At 38.8% G+C, this 22012-nt stretch overlaps 2 protein-coding genes across 2 annotated transcripts in view; both read right to left on the bottom strand.

Moving 5' to 3' along the window:
• sh3gl3a (SH3-domain GRB2-like 3a) overlaps positions 1 to 15769 on the bottom strand; it is a 30647-nt gene extending 14878 nt beyond the window's left edge. The window contains exon 1 of the mRNA XM_046858132.1: positions 15587 to 15769. Coding sequence (XP_046714088.1) covers positions 15587 to 15631 — 45 coding nt within the window. The 5' untranslated portion in view covers positions 15632 to 15769. The remainder of the gene's footprint in view (positions 1 to 15586) is intronic.
• A 2840-nt stretch (positions 15770 to 18609) lies between these two features.
• Positions 18610 to 21549, bottom strand: LOC124391358. The gene is made up of 3 exons (XM_046857884.1): positions 21365 to 21549; positions 20380 to 20428; positions 18610 to 19660 (listed from the first exon to the last, which is right to left on the bottom strand). Exons 1-3 carry the CDS (start codon positions 21532 to 21534, stop codon positions 18983 to 18985), a joined length of 897 nt encoding a protein of 298 aa, XP_046713840.1. The 5' UTR covers positions 21535 to 21549; the 3' UTR covers positions 18610 to 18982.
• Between the last annotated feature and the right edge of the window lie 463 nt (positions 21550 to 22012).

The raw sequence follows: 22012 nt of genomic DNA, 5'->3' as shown, positions 1-22012 counted from the left end.
CGTGACACCTAAAGGCTTCCAGGCTACAAAACATTTCCAAACCTCGCATAAAAGCCATCTGCGATGAATTCCTCAGCTTCAGACCTACACTATGATATGTTATTGTTCGATTTCACAGACTGGTGACTGCTTATGAGAAAAAGGTGCAGCTAGAATAATGCGGTGCTATGATCAGGAAGCCTGACCCGCTGTGTCCCTTTGTGTGAGGAAATGAAAACAGAGTCTCCAGGCTTCAAAGTGAAGGCAGCGTGAATCAAATGCCAAGCACAGGATGTGAAAACTCTGCTCTGGGGAAGTGTTCCTGATAGAGAAAACAAATCGTCTTTATTCTCCTTTATAATCTATCAATGCATTCGCCATTCGTTTGTTCGTAGTGTTCAGAGACACGGTTGAACTTATTTAGATTGATGTAGGGAGATGAATTGGATTTGTTGAGTTATTTGAGTTATTTGATTCAATAAGCTGATGCCAGTGTTATGAGTCTGAAAGTACCAGTTTCCGACACTTAACTGGCTTCTGTTTTTCTGTTTTCACTGCACAGAAATGCCATCTCGGGTGTAGACGACCAAAACAAGAGAAAGATCACAAAACAATACATAGTAGGGATGAGACTAAGATTTTTTTCGGGATGTTTGTAAATAGACACAAATACGTATACAATTACGAGGTGCACTATTTGCTTTGGCTTTTTCCAAGTGTTTTACAAGGTCAGTTGAAAGATTGGGAGCCAAAAAAGAGTCATGTGAGCAACTGGTTCTTACTTCCTAAACCTGAGCGAGTGGATTAGTTATGAAATTCGTGTGACAAAGACCACGTTCCTTATCATGAATATGTCAGTGGTTTAAACTGTGCTACTATTTTGCTTGTATTTCTTGAAAAATCTTAGGAAGCACTAAATTTGTTAGAACATACAAACAATACAAACAAAAATAATAAAAACAGCCCTGCAGTTACAGTTTTTCTCAGTTGCTTTGGAGCATTTCTCGAATCATTCTTAATATTTAAACGTGCATTTCTCTAAACAATGTGTACCAACAGCACAAAACATCAGATTTCTTGCAAAAGCCTGTATTTTTCTCAAAATCCTGAGTTTAATGAACATGTCATTCGCATCAGAATGAAAAGTCCCTTAGTCATTGTTCACAAACAAAATCATCGAAATGTTTAGGGATGTTCCCAGTATGACGGCACACAGTTTCAGGATTTCTTGATATAAACTATAGTTTGGATCACAGGGACTGACAAAGCACAGACTTTGACTTTCAAATGAAGCATTTGAATGAAGGAGAGATTAGAATAGATAGATAGATAGATAGATAGATAGATAGATAGATAGATAGATAGATAGATAGATAGATAGATAGATAGATAGATAGATAGATCGATCGATCGATCGATCGATCGATCGATCCTGTCCGGTCTCTTGCAATCAATATCAATCAAATATGCAATGAAATACAGCGGGCACTTTTACACAATCGATTAAATGAATGTACGAAAGCATTCGCAATTTGATCAAAGCAACGAGAAATGTTCTGATGATGAGCACAAATGACTGAATGACGTGGAGGTCAAACACACAGTTTTCAATTAATTTCATTTATTAGTAATTTAATTTCTGATCTGAGAAACGCCCAAAGCAGCTGAGAAAAACTGTAATAGATAGATGGACGGACAGATGAATGGACAGACAGACAGACAGACAGATAGATAGATAGATAGATAGATAGATAGATAGATAGATAGATAGATAGATAGATAGATAGATGATAGATAGATAGATAGATAGATAGATAGATAGATCGATTGATCGATCCTGTCCGGTCTCTTGCAATCAATATCAATCAAATATGCAATGAAATACAGCAGACACTTTTACACAATCGATTAAATGAATGTACGAAAGCATTCGCAATTTGATCAAAGCAACGAGAAATGTTCTGATGATGAGCACAAATGACTGAATGACGTGGAGGTCGAACACACAGTTTTCAATTAATTTCATTAATTAGTAATTTAATTTCTGATCTGAGAAACGCTCCAAAGCAGCTGAGAAAAACTGTAATAGATAGATGGACGGACAGATGAATGGACAGACAGACAGACAGACAGACAGACAGACAGACAGACAGATAGATAGATAGTGTGGCAGCGGGGGCGTGGCCGAGCGCCGGTTTGTGAATGGAGGGCAAGGCCGGGAGCAGGGAAGCGTGGGAATGACACACCTGAGGGGAATTGTGACTAATGAATGTTCTCTCTCTTGCAGTGATCAGGGGGAGCATAAAGGAGGAGCAAGAGGGCGTGCCAGGGTGTGTGTGCCTGCGAGTTTGTGTCTTTAGCACTGATCACTAGAAAAAGATCTCATTCAGAACTGGTCCTGTCCTGAGTGGTTTTCCTTTCCCCAAACCGTCAGCTCTCCCACAGACAGACAGACAGACAGACAGGCAGACAGACAGACAGATAGACATACGGACAGACATACGGACAGACAGACAGACAGACAGACAGACAGACGGACAGACAGACAGATAGACATACGGACAGACATACAGACAGACATACGGACAGGAAGACAGACAGACAGACAGACAGACAGACAGACAGATAGATAGATAGATAGATAGACAGACATACGGACAGACATACGAACGGACAGACGGACAGACAGACAGACAGACAGACAGACAGACAGACAGACAGACAGATAAATAGACAGACATACGGACAGACATACGGACAGACAGACAGACAGACAGGCAGACAGGCAGACAGGCAGGCAGGCAGGCAGGCAGGCAGACAGACAGGCAGATAGATAGATAGATAGATAGATAGATAGATAGATAGATAGATAGATAGATAGATAGATAGATAGAGATGATAGAAGAAAAGAAATCTGACTCGCTGCCATGACGCACTCCCTCTCCGAGGCTTCGTAGAAAGAGATGACCAATTAGGTCAAGATAAAATTAGCCATAAGGTCTATTACGGTTACACAGTGAGAGGAAATGAGTCCAGTAGAGAAGCAGAGACTGAAATCACTCTGTGAAATTGAGCTTAATCGAGCTCGGACACAAAGGATGACGTAATTTGTCTTAAAAAAAAAAAATGCTGACGAGTTGATAACCTTTGTCTCAAAGTCACATATATGACAAGCTACAACAGAATTTTGCACGCATTAGTTGCTCAACATGTACACTGTATTGTGTAAAGTGCTATTCACATGACATGAATTATTCGTTTTAATCCCGCACAGCTACACGGAAAATCTTTGAGCGTTTCTGGCTTGTTACAATATACGCCCATGTCATCCATTTTACTATTTTTCCCTCAGGAAATCCATCGACAGCTGCAAATCCGTCTGCGCTTACACTAATTCACTGTTATCACACCTAATGACAGGCTGAAATGTGTTTGACGTCAGGACGGCTTGTTTCCTTTCAACTTATCGACCACCTACAAGGCGAAGCCGAGCTTAGATTAGCGGCTAATAACGCACAATGTTGTACATTGTGTGTACATATAATTCAGTTAAAATCAGTTCATCTAGATCGCTAGGTATGTTTTTAATAGACATGTATTATTTATTAGTATTATTGCTATAATATAATTATTATTACACATATTAGACTAGATTACAACATTTTCAGGAGTTGCAATTCTATCTAATTTTATAGTAATTCGCATTTATTACACATAAAAACAAGCTGAAAAAATACCAAAAAATTATACATTTGATCAAACATTATTAATATACACTCAATTACCTGTTTATTGGGAACATTTTCATGTACTTATCTCATCTGCTAATCATATGGCAGCCATTTGGTGCATTGAATCATGCAGGTCATGGCCTTTAATTACTGTTCATATATGAAACATCAGAATGTGGGAAAACTGTAATTCTACTGACTGACTGTGGTACTGTTCCTGGTGCTAGAAATGTCAGGAATTTCCAGGGAATCTCTCTCACACACAGACACACACACACACACACACACACACACACACACACACACACACACAACAGTCTCAAGAGTACATAGTGATAGTGGTTTGTGCGGCCAGGAAGTTTATGTTAAACCAAACAACCACTAAACACGACCGATGGAAATCCATCATCTGGTCTTTTTCCAGTCATTAACTATGCAGTTTCAGTGAACCAGTGCCCGGATTCCCGACTGGAGTTGAACTGGATTTGACTGGATTTGTAGCTGCTGATGGAGTTCATTCCAAAGTTGAACAAACTGTGTGTTCTGAGAGGTTTTTCTGTACGCTGTCATTTGTTAATGCGCATAAATATTCTGTACTTTTTATCAACGGATTTTCGTTTTGGGAGACTTCGAAATTGCACTGCATAATATCGCCACTAGGTTTCAGAAAGCCAACGCTCTGAATTTTATATGCACTCCAATCAGGCATACCTTCATGACCACCAGTCATAACATCAAAACCACCTAATATTGTGTTCGCCCCCATTTGCTGCCAAAACAGTCCTGACCCATCGAGCACTAACTGCAATAACCTCTTCAGCAATATGAGCTTCTGATGGATCGGTTGACACGGGCCAGACCGGGAAAACCCCACCAGAGCTGCAGTTATGGAGATGCTCTGATCCAGTCGTCTAGCCATCACAATTTGGCCCTCGCCCATTTTTCCTGCTTCTAACACGTCAACTTTGAGGACAAAATGTTCACTTGCTGCCTAATAATATCCCACCCACTAACACGTGCCATGATGAAGAGATAATCAGTGTTACTCACTCCATGTTACGCCTAATCGGTGCTCACCCTATTAAATGAGAACAAGAACACAAAGGCTAACCCAGAGGTTCTGGCAAGAGTTTCTGGGTAATCTATGATGCAGGAGAATGCTAACATTTTGAAGAAGAATCACTCATGGCTGAAAAAACTCAGGCGATCCAATACTTTAGTCCGTACAGCGTATTGCACATCAACAGATTTACTAATTAAAAAAGGCTGCAATGGGACAAACTGTATCTCAGTGGGCACAGAAAATGCTGCCCATCTGGACATCGCCCTTGTGAAATCAGAATCAATGTCGGAAAGATCGAGCATCATGTCGAATCTCATCTAAGGTTCTGAAAACGTGGGGCTCCGCACGCACGCAGTGTGTATTTATAACGTGTTTTAGTTTCGACAAAACCTGCACGTTCGCTTGTTTTTACTCGTTGGAGAATTGACACGATGCAGCTGCGGAATAAAAGGTACAGCTACAAAGCCTCTTCCTTGAATTGTCCGCGTCTAACAATAACATCATGACAGCTAAGACTCTCTAAGATTCTCTAACACAGATATGAACTGCAGGCTCTGTGATCTGAAACAGGGGAAAAATAATAATTATGATATTTAAAGATACTGAATACATTACTATCATTTCTGCTTATTTAAAAAAGGAAAAGGTATAAACTTAATAAAACACCTTTTCTGTTGCTATACGTTTGCTGCTATGCCTTCTGCATTACCGCTGCGCATATCGTAAACGTCTTTTACAATTCCAACAGCGATTCCATTTTGGGGTAAAAAAAATGCCAGGGATCTGAATCAAATCACGAGGAACATCATAACTCAGGAAAGGAAAGCCGTATGATTTATAAAAATCCATTAAAGGTCTTACTAAGGGAAGTTCTCTGCCTCGCAGGGTAGAATTAAACCGTAAATCCAGGTGGCAGCAGTCACCAATATCCCAAGGTGAACAACGCAAATGCACAACCGGGATCACAGAGTCTGGACTGAATGGTGGGCTGATTATCGCCGCTTCAGGATGCTTGTATTAATTGGGTCACAGATGCACAAGTGACGTTTCATTACTTTGCATTATAAGAGTTAAAGAAAATCACATGGAAAATCAAACAAATCAGCAGGATAAATAGCCTGAGTAAGCAAATTCAACAAGTCAATTTATATGAAACTGCACGCTATGGACGAATGTAATGGGACACTGGTCTCATGTGGTACTTCCCCAAACTGTTTCTACAAAGTTGGAGGCACACAGTTATACAGGACGACTTTCGGGACACGGTAGCATGAAATTTTCCCTTCACTTATACTAGGAGACCCAAACCTGTTCAATATCTGGGCACCAAGCCAAGCTATATGAAAATATGATTTACATGGGCTGAAGTGGAACATCTTGAGTGGCCTGCTACAGAGCTTTGAGCTTTGTGGACTTGAAGTCCACACTAATACATTTTCCCTCTGTTTTGACCTTAGTTTTCAAATTTGGAAAAGAAAAACATTACCAAAGAGCCGAAACGTAAATAAACACCATGCGGAAATGACGCGAGTCGAAGCATCTTACATTTTGCTCGTGCACATTACAGGGACGTAAGCGTTTTTTTTTTTTTTTTGACGTTTCAGTGTTTGTGAGCAACTTTTGGGAACTCTGGAGTAGTGTAGACATAGCCTGGAGTGCCATAAATCTCCTAAAGCAAATGAAGTGGAACATCTTCCCAATATAACTGTATATGGGAAGGGATGTTTAAAAAGCCCAAACGAATCTTATGATCAAGCCTTTTTTTTTTTTAATCAAAATATTGTTTTTTACGGATTTGAACTTTCCCTAAAATCTCACAGAATTGAGCTCCAGTAAAAAAAAAAGCAGCTGAATGCTGAACACAGTGTTTTGAGCGTGTCGGGTATATTTTGTTGTTGGACGACATTTATCTGCATACAAAACACAAAAATGGTGTTGAATGTAAACTAAAAGTGGCATAAAGATCTTGAATGCACATAGCAGACTTTATGTGATTGAAGTCGCTGAACTGCGGTTAATGTGGTTACTGCACCGACTATATACAACTTCCTGAAATACACAAACACACAGAGGCATCCTGTTGTGCTTCAATGTGTTTGCTCAGGGACCCTAGAGATATATTCCCAGCCACCACCTCCTATATTACGCAGATGAGTTCGAGTTTTTCCCAAACACGGACGCTCGCGGTCAGAAATCTGTGCTCGAAGTGCTCCGGTTTCATCAAACACTAATACGAAAAATAATCTTGTAAATTGAGAGTCTATTTCTTGACTCTCAATAACTGAGACCTCGTGTGTTCACATGTATGGGAGCATTTCCTTGCTGTAACTTTTCTTGCAATAGATGGAAGCTAATTATATTTGTCTCCTCCCCCTTTTTTTTATTATTTTTTTTTTTTTCCGGAAAAATCAACCGATCCGTGACTCGAAAACCATAAAATGATCCATGGCGTGAGTTTTGTGATCCAACAGCTATTCTATTCTACTACGTATGTTCGTCTATGTCTACTTATTTGTTATCGATAAGCGTATGCTTTTATTCTAAGAGCAAATAACAGAAAGCAGCTGTAGGACTTCCAGGCAAGTCTCAGGGCTTATTAGGAATCAGCAATCATATTATATCATATTATAACCATAAACAATAGTTTACATGGTCAGGGGTAAAGCAGACAGGGTCAGGAAAGCCAAAACATGTTATGATTAGAACGACATGAACGTGACAATTAATAGGAAATAGTTTTACAATGAAACATAAAGAAAGAACGAAAAAAACAGGGCTTAGTATTGCAGAGAGACATGCAATACCTGAAAACTGCACAGAGCAGCCAGGCGTGGGATAACGACCAACACAGAACCATCGCTTCTTAAAACTAATGAATTGAAGCCAAATGATGCTGTTTATTATTTTCTGATATCGGAACACTCTAATGGGTGTTACTGCACTGAATAATCGGGCCGATTTTGTGCATTTTTTAATGAATCGCCATTGGCTAATTGCTGCAATTAGGCCGATTTCCAGACAGGAGCATCTGACGCACCAAACCGCGCGTGTGCTTTCTGCGATTGAGCGAGTAGTAGTAGGTGGCAGTAGTCTGCATTCGGCATCCGAACGGGAAAACGGGAAGAGCTAGAACAATGAGCACATAAAGAAAGCAGCGTTCACACCTGCCCCGATCAGATTACTAACGGACTTGTGTAGCTTTCGTCAATCATGTCTGCTAAGTTACAAAGACAAGAGCAAGTATGACAAATGTCTGCACGTTCCCTGTTTGCACCGTCGTTGTTTTATTTTGTCGGCTCCGTGTTTTCCTGGTTGTTTGTTTTTTTATCGTGTACTGATTCGCTAAGGTGAATAGCCAATCGGAGTTCTCTTTCTTGCCCACAAACTCCGAATTGCTGATGCCATCAGAAAAGAGCCGACCGTCATTTAAACCCCCTTGACACTGCCTGAAGGCCGACCATCGGTTTGGTGTGTTGTTCTTAATTTCTTCGTCAAGTCAAGTCAAGTCAAGTCATGTTTATTTCTATAGCGCTTTTCACAACAGACATTGTTTTAAAGCAGCTTTACAGAAATTATTAGTTAACGTGAACGATGTGCATTTATCCCTGATGAACAGCTGACTGTGGCAAGGAAAAAGTCTCTTAGATGTTATGAGAAAGAAACCTTGAGAGAACCAGACTCAAAAGGGAAACCCATCCTCATTTGAGTTTAGGTACAGGCCAAGAACCTGGTAACAAGTGCACTGATTGGAGAGGCTTGTGATGTTTAATATATGTTAAAGCAATTTTCTGTATCACTACTTATTGCTTTAACTGTAAGATTTATGAGATGGGGAGGGGGGGTGTCATTATACCATCGTACAGTATCTTTTAAAAAAATGTGAGTGCACCCTTCACATTACAGCAAATATCTAGTACATCTCAGAGATCGAACACATTTTTACCAATAAAGTTCCAAAACTTTGAGGAAACTCTTTTCATGACCTAATGTTTATTAAATGTTTACGTAAACAAGAAGAAAAACGCATGTTCTAATTTACTTAAGCGACGGCGTCTTACAACCGGTTGCTGTCATAATATTGTGAAGCCAGTGGGTATTAAAATCTGCGTTTTCCTGCCATTGAGTGAGTTTACTACATGAGTACAGGCTGCAACTGCGAGTTGTGGGTTTATTTTAAACTTTAAACTTTCTGGATTTATTTTTTCTTTTGTGAAAACTTTTCCAGGCCTGGAAATTGCTATTGTAAAATTCCAAGACATTTCCAGGTTTTTTATAACTGTACGAACCCTGATATCTTCTCAAGGGACAATACTATAGAAAGGAAAATTGGGTAAATATATATTTTTTTGTTGCCCGTTATTTAGATCAGTGGTCCCCAACCCCTGGGCCACAGAAAGAATACGTAACTTACATTATTTCCGTTTTATTTATTATCTGATTCTGACAATCTTTTATTTTGGGAAATGACCGGATTCTCTCCGCCACATCTGTCTATGATTCACTCTTGATGCATGTTAAGATGCCTCGGTCACATGTCTTACCAACATCCTCTACCTTCTTAAAGAGGCTGCTCCGGCCGATAACACAAAATATATTACCGCTAAATTTAAACCCCCATGCCAACAAAATGAACAAAAAACAACAGTGGATTCATGTTTATTATTATATTTAGAAAATACCAGTTTTTACGCCGGTCGTATCGTTTTATTTTGTTGTATTTATCCGCCACACCTTAAAGGCCGGTCCATAAAAAGTATTGTCTGACATTAATCCGGTCCGTGGCGCTACAAAGTTTGGGGACCGCTGATTTAGACAATAACGGCTGTATGTTGAGTTATTTTCAGAGGACAGTAAATTTGTACTGTTCTACAAGCTGCACTAAAAATATGCTGAAATGTAAGGGGTGTACTCACTTTTGTGAGAGTGTATGTTATCGGCTGCCCTGAATTCTAAATAACAGCATTGGCACTGGCCGGAGAAAAACTCACATCGATCGACCTCTAATAGCGTTTTTTGCATAAACCAGTAGTGCCTGCGTTTGCACTATTACTGTTACAGAAAATTATATTTCACAATGCTTTTCTATAAACCACTTACACAACCAGGCAAAAATAGGACATGGGTAAAAATGAATCAATCTTTCGGAGACGCTGTGATATAATAATAAGAAAAATGCAGTGACTCTAGGTATTTTGCCCAGTCGTCTGTACTGCCTAAACCTATAAATAAGTAATAAATGTCTGTATTGGATGGCGAAATAAAACCAAGTGGTGAAGTTCCACATTCTCCTCGTGCTGACGCCTTGTCCCCGCGCTCAGAAACACAAGCGCCATTACAGCAGTGTGCAATCATTGAGTGGTGTGTGCTATAAACGCAGGCAAGAGTGACACTCATCTTGCAGGAGGGCTCTCCAAATATCTACGCTGTGATCAATAATAAATGATTGAACAAGGTTGTGCAAACACGGCTTTCCGATTTGGGACACGCCCAAAGAAAGATGGAGGAGCCTACAGTATGTTCTGCTTGGTATTCGTTTCCGATCTCCTGCGTTGTATTGGGAAAGGTTTGCGGACGCCTGAGTTTAAAACTCATGTGTCTTTTGAACATTAGAAATCCCTGTTTACTGCTTTAGCATCCACTAATCTTCTGTGAAGAGAGCAGAAGGTTCATCCCAAAGAACTCGAGTTCTTCCAATCTGGGTCTAAGTTCCAAAAAAGAGACGTTCCGAAACACAAGCGTGTGCGTCGTTTCGGGGAAAAACGGCATATGGGTACGATAGTCTGGTCTTCACAATCTTTTGAGTATCATGATCCTCGGCTGAGGAACAAAAAAACATGCTAAGATCCTTTATATCCAACAAACTTCTTCTTATCTGCCACCTTTCAGAAGCAAATGACACAAATTGTCCATGGAAACAATGTCCTACTTGGAAAGCGTACTTGTGAATGAAAACGGGGATAATATTTAGAAACATTGGTTGAATTATTACAACGCGCAGCATAACAGATCATCAGCACGTACCTAATACAATATATAAATGGCGCAGAGGTTCAATATTTGTAGCCTGATAGCGTAATAATACTAAGTAGACTCCCTTACTTTCGACTTAATACTGGCAATGCACACACTGTCCAAAATATTGCCTAATAATCAGTGTCTATGCTTAAGAAATAAGAGGTGTACTAGGAATTTACCAGAAAGTTGCAGCCATTAAGCAAAACCCTGTACACAGTCATTATTGCATCAGTGCTCTGTTCCTCTAATGTTCCTTAGGCAATTGATTATTCACGCCGAAGGAAAAAAAAAGACTTAAGTGCACACTTGCCTCCAGCATTAGCAGTTTTTACTTACACATAAAACTGTGGGTGAAGCTGAAGTGAGCTAATAATGACTATTTATCTGTAGCGTACATACAAATCGACCTGTATCATAGTATTGGTTTGTAACACAAAACCGCTCCCAGTGCTGCACTGTTACTGAGGTACAACATTTCTTCAGAAAAGTACTACACCCTGAATATATAAAACACTCTAAATAAGTGCTAGGAATTCCATATTTATATGCATACTCTGATTTAAACACATGCCACTGGGGCTGTAACAATTCCTCGCGTAACTCGAGTAGTTTGATTTAAACCAGCACTGTGTTTCCCACGGACCGATTATTACTGATGCACCGCCCGCTCAGGCTGAAGAACACAACAGAATGTTTCCAAAGTTTGGGATCATTTCGAGCTCAAACCTAAAGAAAAACACTGTACAGTGCGGTTACGGTTTTTAAAGTAAACTGAAATAGATTTGTATATGTTTATTTATATACAGCGTGTTATAACACACGGATTTGGTGCGTGGGAAATTTCAAGCAGCGGAGACACGAAAACCACATCGCGATACGGTGCGGGATTCGACAAATAAATACATAAGGGAGAATAATGATCAATTTTTTTTATACGAATGTTCTGTTACCATTTCTACAACGAAAACTGCTTCACGAGGATTTATATTGCAGATCCGCCAAATAATCTAAGGGTGAGACAATTGCTGTTTATTGTTACTGATGTGGCAACGCTGAAAAATCGTCTCAGGTTTTCCATAGCAGGAGAACACAATTTTTTTGTTTTGTTTAGTTTAAAAGACGAGAAAACTAATAAATGCTCTACAGCACAATAGGGTCAGTGAGTCGTTGCAAAAAATGAGAACCGATCGCTTTTTTACAAAATTGCTCTGTTTACAAGAACGTACTTCATTCGTCTACGTTTTGCACACAAAATAGTCCCTTTGCACAGCAATACAGCGCTCCCTGCGTTCCTGCTTCTTCTGGAACGTGTTCTGGAAGTCTTCTTTTCGAAGCGTGTCAGGCACCTTCGTCAAGCCGTAACTTCGTCTTGGGTGTGGAAGTGAGATTGTGCGAATTGTTCTCCGACGATCGTCATGCGCAAGTTGCCGGAAGGTTTCGCCGTTTTTGGGGGGCTGAGCTCGGCGAAGGTCTTGCTGATCTCTTCGACTTCCGGTGACGTTCTGCTTTCGTGTAGAATTTCGCATTTGCTCTTTGTTCGTTTTTTTTTTTACTAAATTGTTCCACAAATGTTTGCTTTACTCTTCATGATTCTTTCCAATGTTAAAGCCTTCCACAAACACGACTTTTTCCTCTACCCCTGTTTACAGCGCAGTCATGAGCGATCACATGACAATTCTGTGTTTATTCAACAGTAAACCTCATATTCCACTCAACACCAAATAACAGGAAAGCTGCACCGTGGTGTGGAGTTTTGGTCTTTCTGTCGGGGCCGACCCGATAGCAGAGACAGCGGGGGGTTGGAACCCGAGAGACAGGGAGGAAAAAACACTCTGTGGTAAAAGATAAGCGAGGAATGTGCAGGTCGAAGCTCAGATGAGAAAATACACAGTAATACAGATGTGGAATGCACAAATGCGACGGATTCAGACGCCGAGAAGGAATATGTGAGGATTTAGGCACGCAGGTTGAATCAGGTGTCGCTCATTACGCAGAGAAGACAAGAAGTAACATTGTGTGTTTGAAAAATGCAATCATTTCAGCTTCATACATGACTGACTGTTAACGCCGCTATTACGATTTAATAAACCGTCCTCCCTTTTAGCCTCGGAGTTTTTTGTACCGAACCACAGATGCGGCGAATGTACTATTGTTGCATTTTTAAATGGGTTTTGATATTTACTGTAAATTCGATGTTGTTTGAACAGCTCTGGTTTCGGGAACATGAACACAAACGCAACATGTTTCTTTAAAGACTATTAGGTAAAGGTTTTTCCGAAGCGGGCCACAAATTTCCTCATGTCTCACCGAAACATCAAAATGAAACAGAGCAACATCTGGTTTTACTCTTGCTCATATGGAAAACAAAGGGGCTACTGCGTATCTGTTGCTATGCTCAGTTTGTACACTTGCATACACTTTACGTGCTTCCATTATCAATCGATATCAGACTGCCACTGCTGCTGCTTTTGGTTTCTGAAAAGAAAAAGAAAAAACAGTGGTACTGAGGTGTTTCAAAATTCAGACAATGCTGCCGGGCCTGTCTGACACCCTGTACCAGCTCAGTGGTTGCATTAAGTGTGGATGGGGAAGAGGAGCAGATTGTGTATATACACCTAGACTTATATCAATCCAAGATGGCGGTGCAGCAGCAGCATGCAATGTCTCAATTCAACATTGAGCCGCCCATAAAGAGGAACCGTAGCGTTCAGGCCCTCGTGACCAGTTTTTAAGTGTGCCCACAAGACTCATCAACACAATGACTAGATAAATACACCGATCAGATCTAACATGATGGTCCCCTTGGATCGGACCACACGGACCAGCCTGCGCTCTTCACGTGTATCAGTGAGCCTCTGCTGCACATGACCCTGTTCCTTCTTTGGACCACGTCTGCTAGATACTGACCATTGCAGACCCGGAACATCCCACAAGAGCTGCAGTTTTGGAGATGCTCTGACCCAGTCGTCTAGCCGTCAAAATCTGCCTGCCCATTTTTCCTGCTTCAAACACGTCAAATTTGAGGACAAAATGTTCACTCAAACATGCCTAATATTTCCCACTTACTAACTACCACTCAAATAAACACCTTCACTGCATTTTTCGCACAAAAATACAAATAAACACTACATTAAAATCATGTAACTCTAAATCATAAACTCTAACCCTACTCTACAAACCCCTAAACTTATATAAAAAAAGATATCAGCGCTAGAAATGTGCTGTAGTTGCAACTTTCTGATATTCCTATTGTTTCTGAACTGCTCATAATCCTTTAAAGCCAAACTCATATCCTTGTTACAGTTACCATTCCTGTTCTGTTTCTGCCTCAGGCCTTTTATGTTCCTGGATCGTGTTGAGAAATACAGAGACATTTTTGTGCATTATAATGAAAGCACAGTGTTTAGGTATCAAACACCAACACAAAGCCTTAACATGATCTTTAAAAAAAAAAAAATCTGCTGAGCTGTTAACATTTCAATATAGAGTATTAGTTTATATGCTCTACGCACTGTCCCTATGATGTGTTGTTTGCGCTCATGCATTATTTTTATATTTACACTAATATATTATTACATTATAGAAGATTCTATTGACAGTTTGTTTGCATTTCCACAAATGTCATCCCTGCCAGTGTCTCAGGTGCAATTTGCCGTGTTGTTTTTGTACTAATGCGTTACGGAAGTCCTGCGAATCGATCTGAAGATAGGAACGTTGTTCACACACACTGAAATGAACATCTACAGTTGAATCCCTAACGCTTCAATACAATGTATATCTTAGTATATGGACGGTTTCTTTGCACTATCATACATTTAGCTGTGTATTAATCACTACCGGTGTCTCGGTGTCTCAGTGTATTGTCTTGTCTGCACCATTTCTGTAATCTCATAGGAATCTTATTTCCCTTTCACTACGTGCGAATTGACAATAAACGACTGATGTGTTTTCGTTCTCCTGATGATTCAAGTTCTATTATAATACACTGTTGACTAATGTTTACCTAAACACAGACAAGGTGCTCCAATCAATACTACAGAACAGGATTCAACACTGCACAATACCATTCATTCATTTTACTATTCAGCCTGGTATTTTTGGACTTTGTGAGTGATTTATTTCCTGAGGAAACAAAGAAAACCCAGATGAAACCCTGTAAACATGGGAAACTGTAGTACTTACCCAAATACAGAATTATAAATGTTTTATTAACAAACACAGGATCAATTAATTCAACTTTATAGTAATTAATAATAATATTCCTAAAGGTTTTTTTTGCCTATAGATAATAATATATATATTTGTTTATCAGCTAGTCTCTCAGAAACAACTGCGGAACTGCTGTAGCACTGCGTACCGTTACCTTAGAAACGGACATACAGGAATCGACCCAGGCTAGTTTTGCTAACAATGAATGGGAAAGAATAGGAAACTAATAGCACTTAGCGTTATGGATTTCTGTTGTTTAATGCCATTTTCTGCACTCGCTTCATTCCCAGCCAACATTCTCTAAATGAACCGTGCGTGTGAAATAAACCGTGTGTGTGTGTGTGTGTGTGTGTGTGAAGGAAGGAAATGTTTCTAAGCACAGAGGAGGAGAGAACATCTCTCAGGCCGTCGCGCTCCTGCCACAAACACGCCGAAAAAATACAACTAAATACACTTTCCGACCATTTTTATAAAAAAAATTAAATAAAAGGCAATGTGGTGAAATGTGCAATATTAATGCTTGTAGTTAAAGATAAAGCGATTTTTTTTTTTTAAAAGGAGCGAGCAGGAAGACTTGCTCTTGTTTTACCTGACTGGCTTTATGAAACTGTTTCTTGAAACCCGCCATTGACATCCTTCACTGCAAGATGGAGCACAGGTCAGAATACTGAAGTGAAATAAAGTCTCAGTCAGGAACCAGGAGATAAAAATCCTTCAACCCGGAGGAGAGAATCCGAGTGTGAACCTCAGTGACGTGTGTGTGTGTGTGTGTGTGTGTCCACTGGGTGGAGATAGAGAGGGGTGGGGTGGAGGGGTGGGGTGTAAAGACAGTGATAGATAGATAGATAGATAGATAGATAGATAGATAGATAGATAGATAGATAGATAGATAGATAGATAGAGTGTGGGAGTGTCTCTCTCCAGCTTCATGTTTCTCTCGGTCAGATTTTTAATCGTCTCTTTCAGAGATTCCACTTCTTCTCGCACCGCACTCAGCATATGAGTCTTCACCAGATCCTAAAACCATATGATCTTAAAGTTACAAACCTGATTGTCAGTTATACTACAAGCAAACCGAATCTGCTTCTTGTTTTCTGTTCAGTAGCTTTTATTTACTGTTAGCATTATTTTATAATCATTGCATGACAATTCCAATCGTAACTCCAAAACATATCCTTACATTCTTAACGCAAGCAACACTACATTAAAATCATGTAACTCTAAATCATACTCTACAAAATTATATATATATATATATATATATATATATATATATATATATATATATATATATATATATATATGTTTTACTAATAATAAACATATACTGGTATAAAGCATTCATATTTGTCCATGCCCATGTTGATTAGAATATTAAAAGAGGAAAAAAATAATTTTTTGTTTGTTTGTTTGTTTGTTGTTTTAGTATATGATTAAAAATATGATAAAATATCAGGACACCAAGCGGAACTTTTGTTTGTTTGCTGTTTCCACACAGACGGTTTTAACTGCCGGATGTATGCATCACAGTGGATTTTGGTGTTTGATTTGAAAATTCTGACTGCATCAGAAAAAAAACTAACTACTGCATCAGAAAAAAATTAATGTTTACGGATTAAAAATATTTTTTTGGTGGAGTAAATTTTATTTTAAAGATATCTGAGTAATAAGAGAATATTGTAAATAAATGTGTGTTGCATTAAAGGTTTTAATTTTATTTTGATTTTTTTTAACTAAATATGGTCAAACAGAATATATTCATCTCTCTCTCTCTCTCTCTCTCTCTCTCTCTCTCTCTCTCTCTCTCTCTCTCTCTCTCTCTCTCTTAACTCTATTTAAATTCATAAAGTTGAGACACTGTGTATAAAATAAAAAGAGACTGCGATGATTTGCAAAACCCATATTTTAAAATGTCTACCATTTAAAGGAAAACAAAAAGGTCATTTTGAATTTGATGGCTGCAACACGTCTCAAAAAAAGTTGGGATGGGGCAAAAAAAGTCTGGAAAATGTAAATGTTATTAAAATTAGACAGCTGGAGGAACATCATGCAACTAATGAGGTTAATTGACAACAGGTCAGTAAGATGATTGGGTATAAATAGTGTATGTTGAGAGGCAAAGTCTCAGAAGTGAAGATGGGCAAAGCATCATCAATCTATGAAAGATTTTGTCTACAAATTATAAAAGGCCCTCAGGTGGCCCTGTATTTAAAACAGTCCTGATTCTGTAATAGAAAGCAATGCATGGGGTCATTAACAGATCCAGTCATTGTCTGTGAACACAGTTTGCCATGTTATCCTCAAATGCAGGTTAAATTTCTATAATTCAAAGAAGAAGATATGCTTCAACATTATCCAGAAAAGGCACCATCCACTCTGGGACAATGCAAATTAAAAATGTCCTGGGGCAAAGTGGAAAACTGTTTTGTGTCAGAAGAATTGAAATTATAATTTCTTTTTGGAAAGCACGGCCACCACGTCCTCCAAACTAAAGAGGAGAGGACCATCTGGCTTGTTATCAGAGCTCAGTTTTAAGCATCCGTGGAATTGCCAGTTTACACGTCTGGATTTTAACGATACCGATAGCTAGGTTGGATCGTACTTGGCGAACTTTAAAACTTTCAAAGTTTTTAACATGGATACTGGTTTAAAAACAAACAAACATAACACTCCATTTAAAATATAATTTTTATTTTATTTTATTTTTTGTACAAAATTTCTAAATTAAAAACGCTACTGAACCATAAAATTTAATATAATTGTATAATTCATAAATTATAATGAATTAATATAATATAGTGCTCTCCGTGCAGCGCGCCATCTCACGTGTAAAAACAAACAGCACGTGGCGTCAGTGATTCGCCTCTAGAGGCCGCTGTCGTAATGACAGCCCCCAAATGTAGATGCTGGCTGTATTCAGCCCACAGTGATTATGATTTTGTCTCTTTTTTTTTTTTGCACCAACTTGTTTGATGTTTGAGGTGTACAATTTGATTTGTTTTTTAAGAAATAAAACCTCACTAATCAACTGTTTTTTTAGTTTTTCACTGAAATGTGTCTTGGTGTCGAGGACTAGTGCATTGTTGAGCCTTTGCTTAATATGAGTCAAATACTCAAGTCTTCTTCTTCTTTCGGATGCTCTTATTAGGGGTCGCCACAGCGGATCATCCGTCTCCACACTACTCTGTCCTCTACATCTGCCTCTTTCAAACCAACTACCTGCATGTCTTCTTTCACCACATCCATAAACCTCCTCCTTGGTCTTCCTCTTTTCCTCCTTCCTGGTGACTCCATTCTCAGCATTCTCCTACTGATATACCCCATGTCCCTCCTCTGCACATGTCCAAACCATCTCAATCTCACCTCCCTCACTTTGTCTTCAAAACATTCTACATGCGTGGTCCGTTACAGAGTAAGAATTTAATTGTGTGATAAAACACAGTGGTAAATCTAAGCAAAAAACTTGAATCTTCTTGAATATTGAACTCGCTCCACCAGAAAGCTCACCAGCACCTACTCCTTCTTTCTTAAAAAAAAAAGACTTTTCTTTGACTGAAGTAATTTAAAAAAGAAAACAATAAAATCTATAGACTATACTATAAATAACAAATATGGGTTTGAATTATTTATTAACATTTCACGTAAAGTACTGTTTATACTGTACAGTAACAGAGTAACTCACAGTAGTGCATATAATATGTATACTAACAAAGCTCAAATACATAATACATGTAAAACAAACACAACCTATTACAATTAATACAAATACAAAGCTTTTAAATAATAGGAACATGTAAATTAGTAGTAACATGTATATAGTGAACATTCCTGTACACGGACTCTAACACTGCAAAACACGACAAAACATTACAATCAAGTCACATGGTAAACGGATCAGTACTGATTGTGTATAAGATGAACACTGAGATTATCGTTTTTATTTTACACTGTTGGACTGAGCAACTTAACACTGTCAGAGCAACCACTACACACATCTGACATCCTGCTTATATGTTGCATTCAGATACAGTTGTGTGTTTACAGAAAAACACCCATTATTCTGGTAGTCAAGACTTCTGCAGATTACATTTTCTGATCGCTGAGGATTTGATCTCAGTGCTGTTTGGTTGCTGGGGGTCTGCACTGAGGTTAGTGGTAAGTAGTGTTTGTCCATCTGTCCAGAGGTCAGTGCTGGATTATGGTTGGAGATCTGTCCCAGTGCTGGTTGGTGTTTGGGAATCTGTCCAAAGCCCAGCACTGGTTGGTGGTTGGTGATCTGTCCAGAGCCCAGTGCAGGTTGGTGGCTGGGGATCTGTCCAGAGCCCAGTGCAGGTTGATTGTTGGGGATCTGCCCAGAGCCCAATGTTGGTTGGTGGCTAGGGATCTGTCCGGAGCCAAGTGCTGGTTGGTGGTTGGGGACCTGTCCAGAGCCCAGTGCTGGCTGGTGGTTGGTGAACTGTCCACAGATCTGTCCAGATGTCAGCACTGTTTGGTGGTTGATGATCTGACCCAATGCCAGTGCTGTTTGATATTTAAACAGGGATTTCAGCAGATAGTTGTCTCTCTCCAGCTTCATGTTTCTCTCGGTCAGATTTTTAATCGTCTCTTTCAGAGATTCCACTTCTTCTCGCACCGCACTCAGCATATGAGTCTTCACCAGATCCTAAAACCATATGATCTTAAAGTTACAAACCTGATTGTCAGTTATACTACAAGCAAACCGAATCTGCTTCTTGTTTTCTGTTCAGTAGCTTCTTATTTACTGTTAGCATTATTTTATAATCATTGCATGACAATTCCAATCGTAACTCCAAAACATATCCTTACATTCTTAACGCAAGCAACACTACATTAAAATCATGTAACTCTAAATCATACTCTACAAAAATTATATATATATATATATATATATATATATATATATATATATATATATATATATATATATATATATATATCAGCGCTAGAAATGTGCTGTAGTTGCAACTTTCTGATATTTCTATTGTCTCTGAACTGCTCATATCGTCTTTCAATTCTTCATAGCCAAACTCATATTCTTGTTACAGTTACCATTCCTGTTGTTTCTGCTTCAGGCCTTTTATGTTTCTTGCTTTTACTGATCGTGTTGAGAAATACAGAGACATTTTTGTGCATTATAATGAAAGCACAGTGTTTAGGTATCAAACACCAACACAAAGCCTTAACATGATCTTCAAACCTTCAACTGTAAAGTATATATACAATATATGAAAGTCTATATACAACTAATTTTAAATTGCTTCTATCTATCTATCTATCTATCTATCTATCTATCTATCTATCTATCTATCTATCTATCTATCTATCTATCTATCTATCTATCTATCTAATAGTGTTTCTTACCATTGCACATGCTATTCTGCTGTTGATGTCGATTGAGCTGCTACAGGACCTGAGGGAGAAAAAAAACCCATTTACAATCTATCTCTCTCACACTTGCGCACACACACACACACACACACACACACACACACACACACACACACACACACACACTTTCCTAAGGCTAATTAACTGGATCTGTAACACTGTTTTTCTGTTTAAATATGAATACAAATTAAATTTGCAGCTGCTAAACAGAACCCACACACAGGAATATCTGCAGCTGAGAATAAAATGAGTGCTATTCATTAATTTGTTAACATTTTCATCCAAGCTCCAATAGCCTACAATTGTTTTTTTTTTACTTTATGCTCTTGCATTTTTGACTGCAGGTCTTGGATGCTGTACTTTACGAGTGCCATGAAAATAATGAGCCAATTATTTGGCTTTAAATGTTTTCCTAAAATATTTGTAATAATAATAATAATAATAATAATAATAATAATAATAATATTAATAATATGATAGCAAAAAGAAAAAAGTATTTGAATTCACAGCCTCTGGTCACAACTTACAAGCTTAATGGTGAACTGAAAACCTTAATACTGTGTGAATGTCACCTGGAAAATCACCTATGACACACAATAGTCAAGGATCTGATCCTCTGCCTGTCCTTATATAACACAGTGTCCCAAAAGTCTCATACATAGGAGGAAATATACACTTTCACGGAAATGATTTCAAAAGTTTTGTCTCCCTTTTGTCTCCCGAATTTTCTCCAAGAGGAATGTAGTGAAATCGTTCTCACAGCTGGATCAAGAAGCTTTTAAAGGAATTATGAAGATCCATCTTACATAAAACAATTGCCGAAATGAGAGCCAATGCTGAACGACTCTGTGATGAGTTACAAATAAATGCTAGTCATGTGCAGGATGTTTTGTATTAATGTTCCCTATGTATGGAGACTTTTGAGCCCCCCAATTATAAAACAACATGATTACTGTACCTGCTTCGTTTGTAGTTCTGCTCTGATCCGGAGTCAGTGGGTGAGTAGGCCGGGCAGGAGTTCATCCTCAGGCACATGTTCACACCTTGATTATGTTCAGTGTAAGACAGAGATGTATTGAGTGGGACCTGAGTCTGACTGGGTTTATAAAAGCCAAACTCCACCCCCATTTAGGGCTGGCACAAGGCACACCAGTTTACATTCCATAACTCAAACACAGCTCCTGTTTATACCATAAAATCAATATCCATAACATAACATACTAATAATAAGTCACTATATTGTAAATCTTCTATAAAAAAACAAACAGAATTGCTGCAGTGTACAAAGAAAGTAAATGCAGTAAAGCACACACACACACACACACACACACACACACACACACACACACGCACGTGCGCACAAGTACAGAGCGACGTGCACTCCCTCACATACACAGAGCCTGATAAATAAGGAATACTCTGTAACTCTACTGGTGACACATATAGACTTAACAGGTCTGACAACAAAATGTGTGTATGTGTGCAAGTGTGTTTGCTTTCCACATAAAAATGAATAATACAGAGATTCCTTAGTGATTCAACTAATACTAATGAAAAAGTTTTTCGTGTGTGTGTGTGTGTTTTGCTTTATTCGATTGAACCACAC

The sequence above is a fragment of the Silurus meridionalis genome, chromosome 9, assembly GCF_014805685.1.
Source record: "Silurus meridionalis isolate SWU-2019-XX chromosome 9, ASM1480568v1, whole genome shotgun sequence".
Lineage (NCBI taxonomy): Eukaryota > Metazoa > Chordata > Actinopteri > Siluriformes > Siluridae > Silurus > Silurus meridionalis.
This window is presented reverse-complemented; position numbering and strand designations above follow the sequence as displayed.